The sequence below is a fragment of the Alosa alosa genome, chromosome 7 (genome assembly GCF_017589495.1).
Source record: "Alosa alosa isolate M-15738 ecotype Scorff River chromosome 7, AALO_Geno_1.1, whole genome shotgun sequence".
In the NCBI taxonomy this organism is placed as follows: Eukaryota; Metazoa; Chordata; class Actinopteri; order Clupeiformes; family Clupeidae; genus Alosa; species Alosa alosa.
This window is the reverse complement of record NC_063195.1, coordinates 33,763,891-33,786,087: the sequence shown is the minus strand read 5'-3', so window position 1 is coordinate 33,786,087 and position 22,197 is coordinate 33,763,891. Positions and strand designations below refer to the sequence as shown.

At 45.5% G+C, this 22,197-nt stretch overlaps 1 protein-coding gene and 1 long non-coding RNA gene across 2 annotated transcripts in view; both read left to right on the top strand.

Annotated features, from left to right (window-relative positions):
* Positions 1-20,497, top strand: part of usp43a (ubiquitin specific peptidase 43a) — a 79,640-nt gene extending 59,143 nt beyond the window's left edge. The window contains exons 7-15 of the mRNA XM_048248573.1: positions 2,028-2,190; positions 4,294-4,405; positions 9,512-9,615; positions 15,564-15,641; positions 15,901-16,030; positions 17,248-17,587; positions 18,091-18,249; positions 19,197-19,358; positions 19,905-20,497. Coding sequence (XP_048104530.1) covers positions 2,028-2,190; positions 4,294-4,405; positions 9,512-9,615; positions 15,564-15,641; positions 15,901-16,030; positions 17,248-17,587; positions 18,091-18,249; positions 19,197-19,358; positions 19,905-20,476 — 1,820 coding nt within the window. The 3' untranslated portion in view covers positions 20,477-20,497. The remainder of the gene's footprint in view (positions 1-2,027; positions 2,191-4,293; positions 4,406-9,511; positions 9,616-15,563; positions 15,642-15,900; positions 16,031-17,247; positions 17,588-18,090; positions 18,250-19,196; positions 19,359-19,904) is intronic.
* LOC125297972 lies at positions 213-372 on the top strand. Its single transcript, XR_007194135.1, has 2 exons — positions 213-253; positions 336-372. It is a non-coding gene; the product is annotated as an uncharacterized LOC125297972 (long non-coding RNA).
* Positions 20,498-22,197: the final 1,700 nt, after the last annotated feature.

Here is a 22,197-nt window from a genome sequence, read left to right as displayed (position 1 = left end):
CTGTCTAATCCTCAAACAGCAGAATGCTTAAATGCTATGTTAAGTTACAAGTAGGCCTAGGTCAATGTATAACATTAGCTTGGGATGTTTTTACAGTAAGCATTGGTAGTTGTGAAAGCAGCTGCATCCCTTCTAAATATCAAAATATGGAAATGCTAACATATCTTCTTTCTCCCTCAAGGTGCTTTGCTTAAATTTCTCAGCCCTCAGGCTCTTCCTAAGGATACCTCCACTGATGAAGATGGCCTGAAAGGTTAATCTTGTGTGTGTGTGTGTGTGTGTACTTGTATTTATGTTGGATTTTTAAATTGCTATAAAACCTGCACTTTTTATAGTTTGAACAATGCATCCTTTTTCTGCATAAGATGGCAGTGTTTTATTTTCTCACTTTGTGAGAACTGAAAAATGTTAATGTGAGTGTGTGTGTGTGTCCAAGTATGTTGGATTTAGTTATTGTGCACTTTTTTACATTTATATTGGATTTTATGGTACATGTGGTGTTTTTGCAAATGTTCAAAACTAATGCACAGTATATATATATGCAACTGCAGTATTGCACTGTCAAAATTTTGTATTTATATAAACTGTGGGTGAACTTAAACTGTATGGCTATGCGGTGGTTCCTGTAGGCTTTGCGTGTGGTGGGCCCTGATCCCTACTAAACCAAATTTGTTGAGGAGATTTTTTTATGAGAGTAAGTTGCAGGAATACTGTAGCTTTAGAAGCTATTTTCCTGTCCCAATTGTTTTTTTTTTTATTAAAAAAATGTCATTGTAATTGTACCCTTTAATTGCAATCATAAAATGTTTTGTTTTTGTATATTCCATTGTGTTCAAGTGCAGCGGTTCTATCGGTTCTTGTGCTGCAGCGTTCTCTTGAACAAAACAGCCTTTTTACTGAACCATGAAATTACATCAGGTTAATTCGTAATTGCATCGCGTTCATCATATCTCATTGCAAACACATTCAGACACACTTGGATGCACACACATAAACTCAGACGTACACCTTCCGTATGTGTAGGTGATGTATGTAACTTGTCAGATTAATTGTTCAAATGGATCAACTGTGCCCCTGGAATTACACCCTAAAATAGATAGGAGAATTGTTCTGTGGGAGCCATATGCCAGGCCCCCTGAGTCACACACACACACACACACACACACACACACACACACACACACACTTTTCTGTGATACATTTAAATCTTGTCTTTAATGTTTTCATGCCAGTGTCTTTTAGACTCTCTGTTTGAGCCAAATCACTTTTTTCCATGGTGTAATTATTTCTGCCCTGCCAGATAGAAACAGCAAGAAGTGAATCTGGTGGAGGGTGATCTTCAGAAGCTAAAAGGTTTTAAACCATAGCAAAAAAGTCAGCTTGAAGCAGATAGATGCTTTATTGATCAAATGAGAAAGCATGGCATTCATAAGACACAGAAGGTCTTCATTATACATGGTGTCAAAGCAAATAGCATGAAATCATTCAGCGTACTGGGGTGAGCCACAGTACAGGAAGCCTTCCATAGTCACAGGCTCAGGTTGGGAACATGTACTGGTATATCTAAGGATAGCATGTAGCTCTTGGGGGAGCTGAGGGGTGAGAGCTGGGCAGACCACCAGGCCCAGGAGCAGGGATATGAAGAGTCTCATGAAGTGTGACACCAAGCATGACTGAATGGATAGCTGTATATTTCCACAGCACGTTTAAAGCCCAAGGAGAAATTGAGGAGAAAGCCTATAAAATGACAAATGAAATAGAAATAGTTGCCCTCCAAACAAATTGTTTTCTCAGTTTGAATATCTCTCTGCCTTTCTCTCCCTCTTTTCCTCTTTCTCCCCCTCTCTCTCTCTCTCCCTCTCTCTCTCTCTCTCTCTCTTCCTCTCTCTCTCCTCCCTCTCCTCTCTCTCTCCCTCCCTCTCTCTCTCTCTCTCTCTCTCTCTCTCCCTCTCTCTCTCTCTCTCCTCTCCCTCTCTCTCTCTCTCTCTCTCTCTCTCTCCCTCCCTCTCTCTCTCTCTCTCACCCAGGGTACCACCACAGCCTGCCCTCCTCCCCATACACCTCTGGCCCTGAGGGTCAGCGGCTGCATCCCTCGGGCACCTTGTCCTCCGAGTTCCTGAACCAGGGTGGCACCAGCAAGCTCCTCCTGCTCATCTGCAACACTGCGGGCTCGGGCCAGCAGGCAGTGAGGTAACATTACGCCCCACACCAGCTGCACACTGGGAGTAGTCACATCAGCACAAATCTAGGACACTCCTTCCAGAGTGATTTTAGTGAACTTTTTAAACAATATACATATAAGCAATATAAGCTTCTTATAGCTTAGCTTCTATAATATTCTTGATCCGTGAATATAATTTCTTGTCATACTGTGGATATACACTGCATTTTAGATCTACAAATATTACATTGAAAACTGTTTGAAAAGAGGGAAAATGGGCATTAACATGTAAATATCTGTCTGTACTCCAATACTCCAAGAACCAAAAGTGATGCAAAATTTATGATCATATTCTTTTTGCCTGATTCTTTGAACAAAACTGTATAAGAGAGTTACTCAGATGTTTCTCTTGTATTTTGGTGATTCTGTAGATGTACAGTACAGAAGGATAATGTAAATGGACTTTAGGCAGCATTTTAAAGCAAGCAACTTCTTTGCTTTTGAGCCTCATGAAGAAAACTTAATCTGACATGAGCCAGGATAGACATGACATGATCTCAGCGGCGTCCCTCTGACTGTATAATGCATTAAGTTGTCTTGTCAAAACTTGTGGCCTAATGCACCGGGATTTTCTTTGGGAATTTTTTGTAATGTGTCTCCATTCTTTCAGTGTTCAGAAAGCCCATTCTCAGCCTGAGTGAAGGCCATAGCTAGGCTGAGTGGGGATGCACCGCTGTACTGAGATTTCAATAATTCAGATGGCGTGTCATTTGTAGAGAGGAGCCAGCGTCTGATTGGTGCTGAGGGAACAAGACTCCTCCGCAGTGGCTCTGATGTCGCAGGGCTGCGGCGTCGCACCTTTTGTGCCCAAACCAAGCGGCGGGCATTAACCCGTGCCTGTCAGTCCGAGCACAACGCTGTGCCTTTTGTTTGACCCTTGGCTGAGTGGCTCGGGCAGGAGCAGGTGACGGGTATTCCCCAGGAAGCTTCCGGAATGTCAGGATGACATTTGAGTACCTGCGCAGAGCTGCCGAGGGAGCGGGGGTGTTTACTCTGCCTGACTGGCAGATGTCAGTAGCACTCGTCTTGGCCCAGATTTGATGGCGACGCTTTCTAGACTTGTGAAAACAGCACCTCCTGAAAGCAGCCACATTTTCAGAGGACATTGCTATAAATGTGGTGATTGTTTCTACAGAGCAGACCTAAAATCAGCAAAATCTTCAGGATTCAAGATTGCAGCCCATTCATCTGAACATGTGAAAGCTGTCACCTTATTGTGAAATGAGAGAAATTGCAAGGAAAAAAAACAAGAAATAATACACTTTAAGTGGATTATGAACCGATTTCAAAGCAGTCACTTGGTCAAAGTTGAGTTGGCGTGCAAACACTATCGTCTCAGCAAGCAGAAACTGGCCTGATATCAGCCGTTTAGGCCCTCAGGCCTTCACTTGACTCTAATCCTCCCAGATTAGGGTTGTTTGTGGATGCCATCCACCAGCACATTCAAAAGGTCAACAAGCACGGATCCGCACAAATCATATCACTGCCTACAAGCACGCAGTCTCAGATAATTACCATGGGGATCAGCATCAGTGATAATTACAGAGGCACTAATGTTTTCATTGCCCCTCTCAAAAGAGAATTTTCCCCTCCAGTACACTTGATATTATCTTCTCAGAAAAGGCTGGTGCTGTTTTATTGATTCAAGCCTCTTAGTCTGCCTCCTTCATTCTTGTGGTGAACACCCCATCCATCCCTCAAAAAAAGAAAAGAAAAATCTGATGTTGATGTTGAAGTACTGTGTGACCTCAAACAGAAAGAAGTGAAGAAACTGAAAGAAGTAAAGAAAGAAGTGAAGAAGCTAAATTGCTTCTCTCTCTCTGTCCCTCTCCCCCTTTCTCTCCCCCTGTCCCTCTCCCCCTTTCTCTCCCCCTGTCCCTCTCCCCCTTTCCCTCTCTCTGTCCCTCTCCCCCTGTCCCTCTCCCCCTTTCCCTCTCTCTGTCCCTCTCCCCCTGTCCCTCTCCCCCTTTCCCTCTCTCTGTCCCTCTCCCCCTTTCTCTCTCTCTGTCCCTCTCCCCCTTTCTCTCTCTCTGTCCCTCTCCCCCTGTCCCTCTCTCTTTCCTGGTACGTAGGTTTGGACCCCCCTTTCTCATGCGTGAAGAGAGGACCCTCTCTTGGGACCAGTTCCAGCAGAGCATCCTTAGCAAGCTCTACTACCTGATGCTTAATAGCGCGCAAGCACAGGTAAATAAACACCCGCCTCACCAGGCCCACCCCCACACCAACTACACAAGAGCCTCTCTTTTTATAAACAAGCATCCTTGTCATTTTATTCTCAGATCAATTATTTATTGTTATTGTGTCATGCACACACACAGTAACACATACACACACGCACACACACACACACACACACACACACACGGGCCTCGATCTGTGTGCTTTAATTGCACGCTACACTGAACTTCAATCAAGTAGCAAATGTGCATTAAATCTACATTGTTTTTCATGCAACTTCCTGAAGCCACCTGGGGTTTTGTTGACACGGTTGGTTATTAGCAAGAAAGAAGCGCCTCACGCCAGGTGCAAGCAGAGCCTCTCCCAGCAGGAGTCTGTGTTTACCGTGGTGCAGTTCTGAGTCTGTGTTTACCGTGGTGCAGTTCTGAGTCTGTGTTTACCGTGGTGCAGTTCTGAGTCTGTGCGTTGGCCCCATGACTCTCTCACAGCAGCAGCTGGTTGGAAGGGAAGAGTTCACCATGCTTGTGTTTTGCATGTGTGCGCTTCATGCTCAGGGTTTTTTGGCTTTGGTGTTCATGTCGACGATAGGCAATGAAGTTTTCAGGACCGCTGTGGTGATGCAAGTCTAACCACAGCCGTGGTTAAATATTGAATACTCAAAATATTTTTGGAGAGTTGAAATTTTTGCACTTCAGCCAGAGCACATTGCCTCTGATTATTCAGCTTTGATGCGTCTCCAGCCACAGTAACATTGTGAAGAGTAGAGGGCATTTCAAGTTCAGTGTAATCTACAATAGAGGTGGGCTCTGCTGCAGTAGAAGTGAGGTCTTCAAATGCTAATATGCTTTCAGATGAGCCAGACGTGCCTTGAAACTGGACCTCTAGTGTTGTTAGTGTTGAGCTTTTATTGGTATTGGGTCAGGGAATTTTGTAAAAACGCTCTATGATGTTATCAGCCGAACAGTGGTGGCCATTAAAACTAAAAGCAAACTAAGCATTCCATTCAAGGATACATACTTTATGCATTTAAGTGATAATGAAATGTTGCCAGATAAACTATAGAAAGGTAAACATGCACAGAATTACAAAATGATGCACAAGAGTCTTTGGACAGTCTTACATCTGTGCAGGTACCGTACATATTTCTTTGTGGTTATTTTGTGGTCTACCTCTCTAGTTGAAAGAATTTAGGACTTGTCTATGAAGACATATTTTATATGATTTTATCATGAATGTATTTATTTTCTTCATTTTCCCTCACAGAATCAACATAGAAACCGAACAGTAATTTGAAAGTCCTGAAACCATTCAGTGAGGAGCCGCAACCCTCAAAGGTTCACAAGAGCCATAAATTAAGATTAACCCACATTGAGTTATCAGGAGCACAGTGGGCTCTTAAAATTACACCAGCTATATCCCTGTCAGGCACACTACATGAGACAAGCAGCTATTGAGGAAGAGGCCAGGAGATCATAGGGCCTGCAGCCTCTGGCATCTTCACACAGTCCTGTGATTAATGTGTGAAAGTAGAAGTTATACTTCCGCTGCTACTCCTGCTACTATAACTATAATTACTATTACTATACTATAAAGTATGACCGCTAACTTGTATCCTATAACTATAACTACTACTAATGCCATGCCAGTGCCATGCCTGTGTGTAGGGTTTCACGTTTTAGACTTTGGAGTATTTGCTCAGGAGTGTTCAGGGCATGTATCATTTTAAACTTTCAAAGCCATTTCCAAAATACTGAATCAAGCTGAGGGGAGGGTTGGTGTGAAGAGGGAGATGAACAGCCCTCCATCTTCTTCCCCTTTAATACTTCTCCTTCCCATCAACTTCTCAGAGTTGTGAATCACAGCCATTATGTTTTGGAAGCTTTTTGCCATGTGTTTACATGAGAAATTCATACCAGAATGACTATAAAACCATGCCGCATAATGCCAGCCTTAGCAGACTATTTTCAACGTTCAGTGGCCATGAAGGTGAACGTAGTCGACAGATTGATTTCTCTAAATAATTCTGAAAAAATTACCTGCTGCAGACACAAGCAAGTAGAAAGAAAAGTATCTGAGTGAGATTTAAACACTGTAATATAAACAAGGCACAGTTCAGTAGTTCAGTTAATACCACCAGACACATTTGGAATTCAAATCCATTTCTCAGCATTTATACAGAAATAGAGGGTATTGTAGCAAAGGCAGAGAGCACCCCTCCAAGCCTCCAACCCGGGTCTCCGCGCCACTAAACCTGCAGCCTGACCGCAATGCCAAAGAGTCAGGAACGTTGCTATGGCAGTCAGAGCGCATACTCAACCGTAGAGACAGCACTCCGTCACAGAATAGTGGGACCTTTGAATAGATGTTTCTCTTGACAAGCCAAGGCACACACACATATAGCCCCAGTAAACCCCTCAGACTAGATGATCTGTGTCTGCCTTCACCTGCACCGGCCACTGTTTACTGAGGGAGCAGACAGACTCAGGCCCGTCTCCCTGCTCCTGCAGACTCCCAGATGAGTCTGGGCCGATAAGTGCCGCATCGCTCCTCCACAGCTGTTTACTGATCAGTATCTACAGCACCGCAGTTTCATGTGGGATCAGGTGAACTGCATCTGGATCAGAGGCCCATTATCTGGTCTTTTCTTAAGCAGTTTAAAAAAAAAAAAAAATATCTTGTCCATTTGCTTTTACAGCGAGTAAGTCATACCAGATAAGCCTTGTTGTTTAATTGGCTAAGCGAGCGCTGGCCTGGGTGCACTGTCAGGGTCAACTGTGGGTCTTGGGCAGGAAATGGGCAGCATGTATGCCTCCTCCTCTGTGGCTGCGTTCTCACACAAAACCGTTTTATGGGAGAGGCAATAAAAAAGTTACGATCCCATAAAAATAGCAAGATAGCAGCATGCTCCTTCATCTAGGTCAACAAGGCTGAGTTGGCCATTGGTATAAAGGAGCTGAAACAGACAGTGGAACAAGCCTTGTGGGGCAGCGGCTTCTCTTGCAGCTCTATCTCTTCCTCCAGAGCCTCCGATGGCACAATTACCGGTAGACCCCCAGACTAGCAACCATGAGTCTGTTTAGACAGAATGAGCACACCAACCCTCCGGAGACTCAGATCTACGCATACTTCAGAACTGGCAATACTTGCCCAGGCACATTATGTTGTTAATTAAAAAAGCAATTCTGTTGTTTATCATAAACTGGTAGAGACACTCTTATGTGTGACCCAGGCCTCTTGTTGTCTGTCACGCTGCAGTTCTGGAGGCATGGATACCAACCCCTTAATAAGCGTAAACCACCAACTGGCGCTGTTTAATTTATGCCAGGCTGGTAATGCTGATGATTGCATTCTGCACCTTGCATTGCAGGAAAATGAGTCCCTCTGTTAATGAGAATGACCTGTGTCTTCAGAACAGTGATCTCCAGAACAGTGACAGTCAGTGTTCAGAACCGTGATCTCCAGCTTATCGCTTGAGATGGCTGCTCATTTCAGTTGCTGGCGCTCACATAGCTTGTCTGACCACATTCATTCACAATACTGCATGTCCACTTTGAATATTTAAGTGTTTCACCATGGAATGGTTTCAACACAGAGATGTCATCAAAGATCCTTGATTACTAAATACTCTGCTTTAACCCTCTCTGATGTCATGGTTCTGTCGGTGGTTTTCAACACAGAGATGTCATCAAAGATCCTTGATTACTAAATACTCTGCTTTAACCCTCTCTGATGTCATGGTTCTGTCGGTGGTTTTCAACACAGAGATGTCATCAAAGATCCTTGATTACTAAATACTCTGCTTTAACCCTCTCTGATGTCATGGTTCTGTCGGTGGTTTTCAACACAGAGATGTCATCAAAGATCCTTGATTACTAAATACTCTGCTTTAACCCTCTCTGATGTCATGGTTCTGTCGGTGGTTTTCAACACAGAGATGTCATGGTGCTGTCGGTGGTTTTCAACACAGAGATGTCATGGTGCTGTCGGTGGTTTCATTTCTTACACCTTACTGGTATATACTGTTGATTTGTAAGGTGTATTACTGAATGACAAATCCATTTTCACAACTATTGAGCGGTGAGTAATGTATGTGCCTTCTGTTCTGTGAGAGTGTTTAAGTGACTTTTGGCTGCAGCTGATCTCTGCTTCATGAGAGATTGAGGATGCCTAAGATTGTTCTCACATTGATTAGAGCCCTCCTTCGTTAAAGGAGATCTCCCTGCCAATAATAATATTACATTTGGCTCTTATCTAGAGGAGGTTTGTTCATCATCGTTGTTCAGCAGGAGTGTTAAGGAGTGTGTCAATATAGTCCCAATGTCTCTTCACTCTCACCCTGGTGCTGTTGTGCCATATAGTAGTACCATATTCTTGCCAATACACAACCCTATGTTTGTTTGAATTGACCTGTTCAGTTGCACTTCCAAGGTGGTTATGTTGTGAGGTGTTGTTTAACCAGCAGCAAGGACAACTCAATAGTAGTATAGCATTAGTTAATGTGTGTGAGGGTTTGTGTTGTTGGGTGTGTTCCAAAAGCCTAATGTTGAAGAGCAGATTAACTGTGTGAATAGGTCCTGCTTGTCTGGATGGTGAAAGGGCCCCTTGTTCAGATTTGTTCAAACACAAATGTGTGTTCAGCTTTTCCAACAAAAGACTTTGCCCTTTTTATTTGCTGGTTAGCTCTTATTAACTACCTCATTTATTTCATTTTATGCTTGGCTGCGACTCTATTCTCCGGTGGCAGTATTTAAAATGAGTCCATTAGGAATGCTGGGCTCCTCCTCACTCCTCACTAATTCAAACTCTTGTCAGTCCTGGCCTTATAAATTATCATTTTATTTCCCATTTCCAGATGTTTGTGGAGCTGGCACAAAAACAAGGCACTTAAATGTATTTTGTATATTCCATTGGCAGACTTGGAAATGTTCAGTTTTTAAAACTGGGTTGAGTACAAGACTCCTTCCTGTTCACCTCAGGCTGACAGAAAATCCAATTGTGGGTCGGCCTCTCTCTCCTGCCTAGAGTGTAAACCTTCACTGAGCTCCAGGTTTAGTGTCCTCACTCAAAATGGGCCATTCCCCCCTCTAAGCTGAGTCTGACTCTCCCCAACAGAACGGAGGTGTGATGTTCAAGATCCGTGTGGTTGGCGGATCCACGTCCTACTGCTACTTATCCCCCCAGGACAGCCGGCCGCTTTGCCACCCAGCAGTGGACAGGTGAGTCCAGCTCCTCTAACACACATACCTGTCTGTGGCCACAATATGTGAAGACCACGAGGCCTGTTTGTAGCTCCTCAGGCAACAATTGGCCAACGTGATGTCAAGTATGTAATGTAATTAGAAGACAAACAGCTCTTGTAATAAACACTTCATCACTGCGCCCATGTAGTTCTTTTTGAAATGAAATATGTGATTTTGTAATGAAATGTGTCATGTGAATCCCTGAGAAATGTGTTATTGTGTTCTTTGGGGACAGAAGGAGAGAGGGTTGTGAATGGCCTTATGTCTGGCTGCTGCGCCTTCTGCTTAGGAGTCACAGGGAAGGTGTCAGCTCTGCTTTTTACAAGCTGCCATTTTGTAAACCAGTGAGCCATTCCACGGTTTTTAAAGAGATTATATTATGAAATTTCCATCACCAGAATGACAAGGCCATTTATTCTTTCCTACTTTTTTTATTTCTCTGAGGTGTTATCTCTGAGGTGTCTATTTAAAGATCTATTTTTTGTGGTTCTGTTGCACAGCTCAGCTGGGCTTTGTAGATGTGTCTGGGAAACACAGGATAAAAACAGTCTACTCTCAATCAAACCACTTTCTGTACGGAAACAAGTGTGTGCCTGTGTGTGTATTTGTGTGTGTGTGTGTATTTGTGTGTGTGTGTGTGTGTGTGTGTGTGTGTGTGTGTGTGTGTGTGTGTGTGAGAGAGAGAGAGAAAGAGTGTGAGAGTAAGTGTTTTATAGGTCGTTATCTGTGTTCCTTTCCCTCCCATATTGCAGCCCTGTCAGCACGTGTTTTCACGGCTGGTAAAAAGCATCTCCTTCGTCCCGTTATTGAATTGTTCATTGTTATTTTGTGCGGAGCGTCACAAGCCCGAATGAGCTTGTGTAATTATGTTGTTCTCAAAGCTGAGTGGACACTCTGGCCTCTCTTGGCCCCACTCATTTCCATGCAGATTATACGTAATTTAGAGAGAGCAATATTAGGCCAGGGCCGGTGAGAAGAGTGACCCAGGCTCTGAATTGTATTGTGTGAGAATTACAGTATATACACAGAGGGTAATTGCTTTTCCTGGGCTGGTCTTGTGGACACTGTTCCTTCACACGTTAATAGCTGCAGGCAGAAATCTAAGGTAAGAACAAGACTGGCTCTGTAGACAGCATCTTATGGGTTCTCATGTAGGAACAAGACTGGCTCCGTAGACAGCATCTTGTGGGTTCTCATGTAGGAACAAGACTGGCTCCGTAGACAGCATCTTATGGGTTCTCATGTAGGAACAAGACTGGCTCCGTAGACAGCGTCATATGGGTTCTCAGGTAGGAACAAGACTGGCTCCGTAGACAGCATCTTATGGGTTCTTGTTCAGAACATCATCAAGGCCATGTGACTGAAAGTTGTAGATTTGCATCTGGACATTTAAATGGCATGTACCGTTGTTTCATTATTCATTAGTCGTTATTTAATTAGACTCAACTGGACAAAAGCACGGCAGCAGCAGTGCAAATACAACAGTTGGTTGATTCAGAGAGCTCAGCCGTAGGACATAACACGTAAAAGCTGTTTGTGATTTGGGACTTTTTTTTTAACTGAAAGCCTTTTATGTAAATGTTATAATTTCTCTATATAATAACATTTTCATGTGGGGGATCTGGGGGTATAGAGGCGGAGGACTTAAATCTACACCTTTCATTACCATGGCCTATATTGAACAAGCATAAATGTGTTGACATTATGGGCTATATCTTGCGTCCCAGCGCAATTGACTTTGTATACTCGCGCTTTTGTCTTTCATATTTTGCAGTCAACGCATATTGGAATTTTCCATCCACAGGCACATGCCTGTAAATTAGGGAATTCGATTGCGCCCACGGGGGCGGTTCAGCGAAAAGACGGGGCATGTTCTGGCGCAAACGTTCACTGCTGATATTTTGCAGTTGCAGAAAACAATTCCGCCACAGACCAGGAACTCCCTGGTCTAAAGTCTGTGGCGCAAATGCAGACGCTATTTTAAGGGCAAATGCATGACCACAGGCCTGCATGAATGAATGCGTTGCACACCAATCTATAGACACCCCCGTGCACAGACGGAAACATTCAAAGCCTTGATATTTGTCCATTTCCCGGTTTTGTTCGTGCATTGGTGACCTAAAAATTTAGTAGCCTATATAGTACATCTACATGCAATAACTTTACTACAACAACGCCTAATTATGACCTATTAATTTGGACAACTTTATACAGCCCTATAAAGGCTAAAGTTACGTGTATGGCTTTAAACATCGCGTGCGCTTTAACATCAGCCTAAGCATTATTCCTGCTGCGCTAAGGTTTTAAGCACCATAATTTTGCCTGCCTTGTTGTAGCCCATCTGAAATAACTCCAAGCTTTGTTATGTTAAGCTTTGTTATGTTTTGTTATTGTTGAATTTCATGCCGATGCCCCAGCGGCAGCACGGGAGAGTATGTTAGATTACATTCTACATTGCAAAAATATCACCATGCGCATTCATAACCTCGTGATTCAGTGAGAGTGATCCCAAAACATCGGAAAGTATGTCTTTGTGACAATTCTGCATTACATTTTGTCAAGAGGAAAAAACAATAGCTAACTGTTCCCAACTGAACAGTGATTATAGCGCTGTAAACGCTCCTGGTTGCGCCTGGCAAATATGCCACCATAATAGCAATCAGCTATGGAACAAGCGTGCCTGTTGTTAAAGGGAATGTGAGACGACGCTCTGATTGGTTTATTGCACGTTACGCCCAAACCACACCCATGATTAATGTAGCTACTTCAGACCACCCCATTTTAGATTTGCGTCGGGCGCAACAGTCAATAATCCCGCCGGTAAAATAGCATCAGCGCCCAAGATCCGCCTACAAAGTCACTTGCGTTTTGCGCAAAGACACTTCCGTTTCAGACCATTAAAATAGAGCCCTATATGTCAAATGTGTTGACATTTTCATAATGCAGACCCACAACTTGGGACATTTTCATAATGCAGACCCACAACTTACTCAGGTAAATGTAATGACATGTTTCATATATCATCTATTCACCGTACACACCGTGACAGATGTGTGACGAGTGTGGGGCGAACCACAAGGCAGGAGAGGGCACTCGCGTAGGCCACATCCCACACACCTGACTCCAGACCCCCTCAGTCACAGAGACGGCAGACTGGGACACTAGGGAGGGTCCAGGGAGAAGTGGGTTTGTCGCTTGGAACAGGCCCCTGTTGACGGGCAGCGGTGGAGAGTGGCCTGAGGACACTATCAGGGGATTAGTGGGCGCTGAATTAACAGCATGAATAGCTATCGATCCCCTGGCTGCTTAAAGGTGAGGATGGGGCTGGGGAAGAGCTCTCTGGGGCATCCTAAAGCAGGGCCCTTATCAGGAGAGAATGGGATTGCGTGAGTCTAAATGGGTGAGAGTGTGTGTGTGGCGGCTGGAGGGGAGAACGTGGCTCTCTGGTTTTGTGCACACGGCATTATGGATGAGGATGGCCTGGGTAATAGTGTAGGCATGTGTCCTGCATTAGGAGAAGTCTCTCTTCATGCTCCAGCAGACACACAATGAGCAGAAATGCTAAAGGCAGTGATTGGCATCATGCTTTGAATCCTCACAGAAAGAATTGCAGGAGCTCCTCATCAGAGTTAGGCCTACACAGTTTCTCAAAAAGTAGCCAGTGTGTCTGTAGTTTAAACTACTGTTGCCATCATTGTGTATAAAAAGTATAGAGGAAGGCAGACGTTTTTAATAAGTATTCTGGATGTGCCAGCTGGGGCGTAATTGCTGTCAGGTTTACGTTAGGCGAAGCTTGTGTTTTCAGAAAATAATGAAAATAATTATAGCATTTTATTCACAATCCCCTATTTTGGGGGCTAATAACATTTGCCATGGTGCTTTAAAGGAATGTGCAGATAACCGCTACTCTGGAACCTTCTCATTCCACATCTCTCTATCTCTCTCTCTCTCTCTCTCTCTCTCTCTCTGTCCCTCTCTCTCTGACACACACACACACACACACACAGTTTGACAGCATTATGTGCTGTGTGCTGGTGTGTTTGGCTGTGAGCAAGCGACAGCGGCGCAGCTGTGAGCGTGTGTGCTGGTGTGGGGGCTTGATGGCTGTGCTGGGAAGGATTAGAGATATTAGCTTTTAATAAGGCTGATTAGGAATTACTGCAGGGACCATTCAAAAGCACTGATACATTCTGCTGCGATTCGGGGACATAATTACAGCCTACCCTGCGGGGCTGACAGTAAATTAGCAGGTAAACAGACCATAACTCTCAGTGTGAGTGTCGGCAGTCCGCATGGGCACCGTCACCACCAGGGTACAGACGGAGGCATTTGTATAACTTAAGAAGCCAGCAACACATTATGTGTGAGCCATTGTTGGAAAGCCACTTAAGCCGCGGTTGGAATTACTATGGGATTGTGAGTTATCTTACAAGCGCACAATTAGCATAGCACGCTCGTAAACGCGGAGGTTTTAGGTTTTTTCTCTCTCTCTCTCTGCATAGCTGTATGGGTGGATCGGCGACAGATCTCTGAATCAAAGCGCCATCTCTCAAAGGTGTCCTCTGCTGGTTCAGCCTTTTTTGTTTTCAGTTTCATCTTTTCATTCTGGGTCAAAGAGGTCATTTCACTGAGATATTCCTCTGAGAGACATGCATAGTACCATGCAGAAGTCGAAGAATTGCTACTACCTAAAATCAATGTCATGAGGATTTCACAAATTTGCATTGTAGAATAAATCCATCCATAATTTCTCTACTGTTCACTTTCAAAATACTGCTCAAGTAAATTCCTTGAAAATATCATGATCTTTTTAGAGGTCATCTACAGTCAAAAGTATTAACTTGTTAATGTAGGAATTTAGATAGGCCCCAATGCCTTCAAATTTCTTCACATAAAAAAACAGGACCAATCAGAATCTGACATATCTAATATATCAATATGAATTAAATTTGGTTGGTAAAAAGTTAGGTACATTGTACATTTTTGATTAATTTCCCAGTCCATTCACAACATTGTCACCTGTTCTTTCTGAGATGCCTAGCATTTTGCGATTGGACATGGACATATCTTAAATACAGTAGGCTGTGTCGTTATTTTGATACTAATTGATGACGGGCACATAAGAAGGATATTTAAGGGTATGATGTGTCTGAAGAAGAGCCAAGTGCCTGAAACATCTCTTAAGTAGCCTAAATCCTGTTTTATGGGAGCTTGTTGTGGGTTGCAGCAGATCCTTTATAATATTGCATATACTGATGCAGAACAAATGACTGGGCTGTTGGCTATGATAGAATGGTTCATTAGTGATGGTTTCAGAAAGATGTGAGGACTTCAACCAATTACTGACACCTCAAAATTTTCATTTATCCCAAGCAACATCCTAAGATTAGAGGCGATTTCCATGACCATAATCATCATTATGTGGTTGTTCCATACTCCATACTACCATACTCTGGAAGACAAATGTCCATAGGGTAGTCCTAATGGATAGCCATTCCACTGCTTATCTTTTTGAACTTGCGTGAATTTAGCTTTTTTTTCCATGTGTCGCACACTCCCATTGTGCCACACAGTCACAGCTCGTGGTGGCACATGTGATATCTGTGGCTGTGCATCATCCTTCAGATTATCCTGAGTCATTCCTGATCATAGACTGCCATCTAGTGCCTCAACATGAACGCAGCGCTGCTTGACAAGCAGAATTCTGACGACGGAAATTATGATGTACAGTATCACCTGAAACACTCAGAAGTTGATGTGTTGGTTTAGTTGATGACACTTGTTGTTTGTTGACCTTTGCTACACGATGTCGTGATGAGGAAAGTGCTGACAGTGCCCCTTAAGAGCTGGGGCCGAGAGGCGCGTGCTGAAGACGTGTGGCTGGCAGCCCCAGCGATGTCTGACCCACTCTGCTCTTTCTGCAGGGCCCTGAAGCTGTGTGCGTCTGGAGGTCCAGCCCATGTGAAGCTCATCATTGAGTGGGAGCACAAGGTCAAGGAATGGTGAGGCCAGCACAGATCTCTTAGTGTGCACCCACACAGCACCCCCCACCCCCCTAATACCACATCAACACATTTGCATTTAGTATATTCTGTGGCACACACACACACACACACACACACACACACACACTTACATGTATTTCCAGATGTTACCCCTGTATTCTGCACATCATGAAATTAAAGTGTCTGTGTGTCTGTGTGTGTGTGTGTGTGTGTGTGTGTGTGTGTGTGTGTGTGTGTGTGTGTGTGTGTGTGTCAGTCTGTTTGGGAACATCCAGGAGGAGGTGGTGAAGGACATGGAGAGCGTGAGGGTCCAGCAGCAGCAGCACCTCCAGCAGCACAGCTGCACGCTGGACGAGTGCTTTCAGCTCTACACCAAAGAGGAGCAGGTACACAAGTCATCCCCCCTCTCTCTCTCTCTCCTCTCTCTTTCTCTCTCCCTCTGTCCACCCCCGCCCCCCACAGCTTAGCCCAGCTTAGCCTCTCTCTCTCTCTCTCTCTCTCTCTCTCTCTCTCTCTCACTGTGTCAAGTGCCCCCACCCCACAGTCCATCTCTGTTTTCAATCTTTCAATCCGTGACAGAACGACAGTATGGGACATCAGTACCCTCACAGTCAGTCCGTTATTTATCAAAACAATTTACCCAGATACCATCAAGCGTTTTGTAAGGGTCTATATATATATATATATATATATGCAGTACCGACATGCTTGCTGGATACACTTTGTATTTAGATCACACAGTACATGTTGCTGTAGCTGAATAGAAAAGCTCAAGTGGAGGAAATGGAGAAATGTGAGTGTGAGCTTCACCAAGACTCTCTGGTGCGGAGAGGAGAGAGGCACATGTTTGTCCCTGGTGAACAACAAAGTTGGAACTGAATTCAATCCAACCTCTTCTTTGAGGCTGAAGTGTGTCTGTGTGTGTCAAAGGCTGTCAAAGTTTGTAAGTGGGTCAAATCCAGTCTAACCAACTTATAGCAAGTTGTCAGTTCAGAGAGCTAAGATACACATGCACTTCTTTCTCTCAAGATGACCTACTGTGAAACAAGCTGAGTTGCAGGTTAGCCACGAATGCTGTAGTACTCAAACAAAGAGAATAGAAAGGAATATTTAACATGATCTTTTAGACAGAGAAAATGAAATGAAAACTAATGAACTCTGAATATAGATAAACATCCCTTTCATCACTGTGGAGATGAACACAAAATATAACCAGCTGGGAAAGTCAGATATGCAAATACGTGGCTGTAAAATAATTATCTGTAAAATAATTTATGGGTTTATGTTTATTAATGGGGTACTATTCCAGAAAGACACCATTTCTGATGGATGTCTGAATACCAGAGACTGAGTGGCATGAACACTTCACAGGAAACGATGGTGCCCGTATTTGCCAAGTGGATTTATTTTCCAGAGCTCCTCCACTGTCTGTGCAGAAGGAAATGAAACTCAACAGAAGTGGCACTGTGCTGCTGCATGCAAATATGCTGTTTGTGCTCTGTGTGTTTGTGCTCTGTGTGTTTGTCCTGTGCGTATGTTAGTGTATGTGTATACGTGTTTGCTCTCAGTTATGTTCAAGTGTGTGTGTGTGTGTGTTCTCCAGCTGGCACCGGACGACGCCTGGAAGTGTCCCCACTGCAAGCAGCTGCAGCAGGGCATGGTGAAGATGAGTCTGTGGACGCTGCCGGACATCCTCATCCTGCACCTCAAGCGCTTCCGGCAGGTGGGCGAGCGGCGCAACAAGCTCTCCACGCTGGTGCGCTTCCCCCTGACCGGCCTGGACATGGCGCCGCACGTGGTCAAGCGCAGCCAGAGCATGCGCAACCTGGGGCCCTGGCCAGCCGCCTGGAAGCAGCCCGAGGCCACGCTGCCCCACGACTTCCTGTACGACCTCTACGCCCTCTGCAACCACCATGGGGGCATGCACGGCGGCCACTACACCGGTAGGTTCATGCCACATGAGCGCACACAGTCACATTCCCCGTCAAACATGCCTGTTCCTATGAGTTCCTGTGTACTCTTTCCTGTGAGTTCCTGTGTATTCTTTCCTGTGAGTTCCTGTGAGTTCCTGTGTATTCTTTCCTGTGAGTTCCTGTGAGTTCCTGTGAGTTCCTGTGTACTCCCTGTGTACTCTTTCCTGTGAGTTCCTGTGTACTCTTTCCTGTGAGTTCCTGTGTATTCTTTCCTTTGAGTTACTGTGAGTTCCTGTGTACTCTTTCCTTTGAGTTCCTGTGAGTTCCTGTGTACTCTTTCCTTTGAGTTACTGTGAGTTCCTGTGTACTCTTTCCTGTGAGTTTCTGTGCACTTTTAGAGGTGAAGGACCTTCCCAACAGATCTCCCCATGGCAAATTCTCATTCACTTGCATACACTCTACTAAAAGCTCATCAGAGCGTTCATTGCGGCTCGTGGATGTTTCGTGAATTGGTGTGTGTGTGTGTCCTGTAGCGTACTGTCGTAACTCGGTGGACGGTCAGTGGTACAGCTATGATGACAGCAGTGTGGACCTGGTGCCAGAGGAGGAGCTGTGTACCCGCGGTGCCTACATCCTCTTCTACCAGAGGCGCGACGCCATCCCGCCATGGTCTGCCAGCAGCTCCGTCAGGGGTGAGGAGAGGAGGAAGGGGTGATAACAGAGTTATACTGACCATTTTTGGAAGTTGATTTAATAATCACTACATCCAAACAACATGATAAGTTGGGTCCTCTACTTTGAAGCAATACCTTGTCACATGAGCCATAATGCAATGCTCCATGTTCCATTCTTACTGCTCAAAGGCTGGGATGCTCAATGGTTCTTACTGCTCAAAGGCTGGGATGCTCAATGGTTCTTACTGCTCAAAGAGTTCCGGGCTGGGAAAAAAACAGCTAGAGACCAGCTTATGCTGGTAGGTGGTTTTAGCTGGTCTTTGCTGGTTTTCTTCCAGCTCTTGCTGGTCGTTGCTGGTGTAGCTGGTTGGGCCACCAGGTGGACATGCTGACGTGACCATCTGAGGAAGATGGTCATGCTTGTGACCAGCCTGCCAGGCTTGACATCATTGTGTCAGATGGCCATGTTGATTTGCTAGAATGACCAACATAAGCTGGTATGGCCTGTGAAACCAGCAATGTAGACCAGTAACACCAGCTAAAATGACCAGCTTGAGGTGGTACAACAAACAAAACCAACTGAATTACCATCGTAAGCTGGGTAAACCAGCTGAAGGTATGTTTTCGCAAGAGTTTTGCTGGTCTAGCAGGTCAACCATCAGGGTGGTCAAACAAGCTGGTTAACAAGCTGGTCAACCAGCAAACCACCTTAAGCTGGTCAGGCTGTTTTTTTCAGCAGGGTTGTCTCACTGTATCTTTGCAATGGGCCAAGTGGTTCTCTTTCATAAAAGACTGGAACAAATGACCAGTAGGTCAAAAGATCTAAATGGTTAATAGTAAATTAGTTAGTTATTAGTTATGTTATATATGTTTGTTTTGCACTATACTGCCCCATATATACAAATTATGTAATAAACATGAAGTTAGATAATGCATAACTACAATGACCACCCTGTGTCTCCCAGGTTCCACCAGCTCCTCCATGTCTGACCACTGGCTCATCCGCCTGGCCGGGGACAGTAAGCGCGGCAGCGTTGTGTCCCGCAGCTCCACCTCCTGTCCGTCATCCATCCCCGACTCGCCCGAGTCACCGGTCTTCCAAGACGAGTCCTCCAAACCCGGGAGAGGTTTGTCAACACTCATTTCTGTTGTGCTTTGAGAGAGAGAGAGAGAGAGAAAGGTTTGTCAACACTCATTTCTGTTGTGCTTTGAGAGATAGAGAGGTTTGTCAACACTCATTTCTGTTGTGCTTTGAGAGAGAGAGAGTGGGAGAGAGAGGTTTGTCAACACTCTTTTCTGTTGTGTTTTGAGAGAGAGAGAGGTTTGTAAACACCCTTTTTTGTTGTGCTTAGGGGAGGGGGGGCAAGAGTGGGCCCTTTAATTTGCTTGGCACTTTGTCAGTTATCTCCACTCAGACTGGGAAGATGACAGTGTGGGCATCCTTCCTGTATTACTATTACTATTACTATTACAACATCAAAGCACTGATGCATTCTGAATGACGTGTTGTGTCTGGTGCCGAGTGCATTAGATAGGTTGAATGCATGTGTTCTGGTGGCCAAAATGACACTGTTTTGCCCCTTCAGATGTTCTGATTAGGGATTGACGTGAACGCTCTTTGTTGTGTGGCGTAGTCTTGCATGGCATAATTTCCTCCTCTGCCTCGCCTCCAGGTGGATTTGAGACCAGGCCCTTTGTGCGGGGCATCCAGGGCCGCAGCGTGAGCATGCGGACGCCCACCAAGGCCAGGGACACCCTGAGCAAGGTCCTGCCGCTGCGCTGGTCCTTCGGCTCCAAGAGCCGCCACAAGCCGGCCCCCGGCCCCGAGCCGGCCGCCCAGGCCCCCGCGGAGCTGGTGGAGTACCTGGAGTCGGGCCGGCGGCCGCGCTGCACCAAGGACCCCATCGTCACGCTGGTGGGCAGCCCGTCCGGCAGGGACGGCCCCCAGGGCCAGCTGCCCCCTGCCACCTCCAGCTCCTCCAGCCTCAGCTGCGTGGGCCGGACCCCCGACGAGCAGGCGGGCCACGCTAAGGCCACTGAGGGTCAGCAAAGGCTGAGCGCCGACAAGACGGGCAGCCTGAGGCGCAGCAGCAGCGAGAGGCCCACCAAGCAGCAGCAGCAGCAGCAGCAGCGAGGACGGGACCCTCGGCCGGAGGAGCACCCGGAAGGGCAAGCAGGAGCAGAGGAGGACCCACGAGCTGCAGTCCAGGAGCGGCTCCAGCCCGAGCGCACACGCCAGCTTTGACGCCGGCCAGCAGAGAGGCAAGGGGGACGCGGCTGAAGAGCTGACCCCGCCGGAGGGCGACAAGGCGGGTAGGAGGGGAGAGGAGTCCAGGGCGCATGACGGCCTGCTGTCTTTCCTCAAGGGCGGCTTCCTCAAAAAGGACTCCATGCGCCGGTCCCGGGACAGCGACTGGGGGAGGGCCAGCGAGGCCAGCAGCAGGAGCCTGTCCAAGCTCTCCCTGTCCAACGGGGGCCCCGGCGGCGCGGCGGACGGCAAGGCCAGCAGCTCCGGCCGGGGTCGGCACGGCGACGAGCTGACCAACGGGAAGGTGGTGCGCGGCAGCATGCCGGACATCAAGCGCTCGCAGAGCTCCTGCAACATCCAGAACAAGGCCGACCCGTCTCTGCGCCGGACCGCCTCCCTGCACCGCAACGGCCTCTCGGCACCTCCGCCACCGCGCAGCCTCACCACGGACAAGGCCTCGTGCGGGACGCTGCAGAGGAGCCGCTACAGCAGCGCCTCCCTGGGGAGGAAGAGGACGGTTCCCGAGTCCAGCTTCTGAGGCGGACGCACACTGACCCGCTCAAAGCAATACTGCACCAGGACACATGCCATGATGGACACACACACGCTGCCCTTTGGGGAGGAGGGAGTATGCAGAGCTGCAGAGAGGAAGAGCAGTTTGCATACGAGAACAAGAGAGTCGGGTGCCACCCAATGTCTTTAATGTTTTCTTGTTTAATACCATTACAGTTCATGACCATAATATCGTTTCTTGTTTAATACCATACAGTTCAAGTGCCTCTGTAACATATGAAGAGCGAGGAGCTGGAAGGCCAGTAGTGGACGCACATCTTCCTGTTCACACAAACACTGACCCACACTGGAGTTATGTGCTTAAACTTGTGAATTTCGACCTATAGATCCATGTCCTGAGAATGCACTCATAAATGAAATAACAATATATTGGTATGATTTTGTGTGATACCAAAAAAAAACTGATGTTTGTTTTTTCACTTACTTTGTATACACATGTTTATTTGTAAACATATGTTTGAAGGTCTATTTAGCTATGGCAAAGAGAGGGACCATCTGTGACTATACAATATAACCGCTGCTAGCTTTTTTTTTAAAAGATTTAACAATAGAGATTATACTGTTGCACTTTTAACAAAGTTGAGAGCACCAGTTATTTTAATTTGGTCTACATTGTGCAAGATGTCAAAAATAACTGTTTTTGCACAAAACAATCTTTGCAGAAAAAAAAAAATATTCCAGAACAGATCAATTAATATATAAACATATAAATGATTAAGAGTTTACATTAATGTACAATATAATATCTGATTATATAATGCTTAAAGTTATAGACACTCGATAAATGCTCATTGTTTTTGAAATGTAGTGTGCGGGGTGTCATTGTTAACTGATTCATCTCTAACTTGTTGAATCAGAGGGTTTCATATTTACCTGAACTGCTGCATTTCTCCACTTACGTTGTGTTTATTTGCTGATTACTGCATCAAACACTCCCGCAAAAGACACTCACTATTCTGTGACTATTCCTGCAAATTAATAGTTTTACACTGGACTGTATTTGGGTTAGATGGGTTAGATTTCAAATGTTGAATGTCTCCAAGCATGAAGTAATAATATAACATTCAGCATAGCATTGTGTTAAATTAATAGTATGATTAACCCCCTTACCACAGTATCAGTCTATAAAAGGAATTATGGTTAAA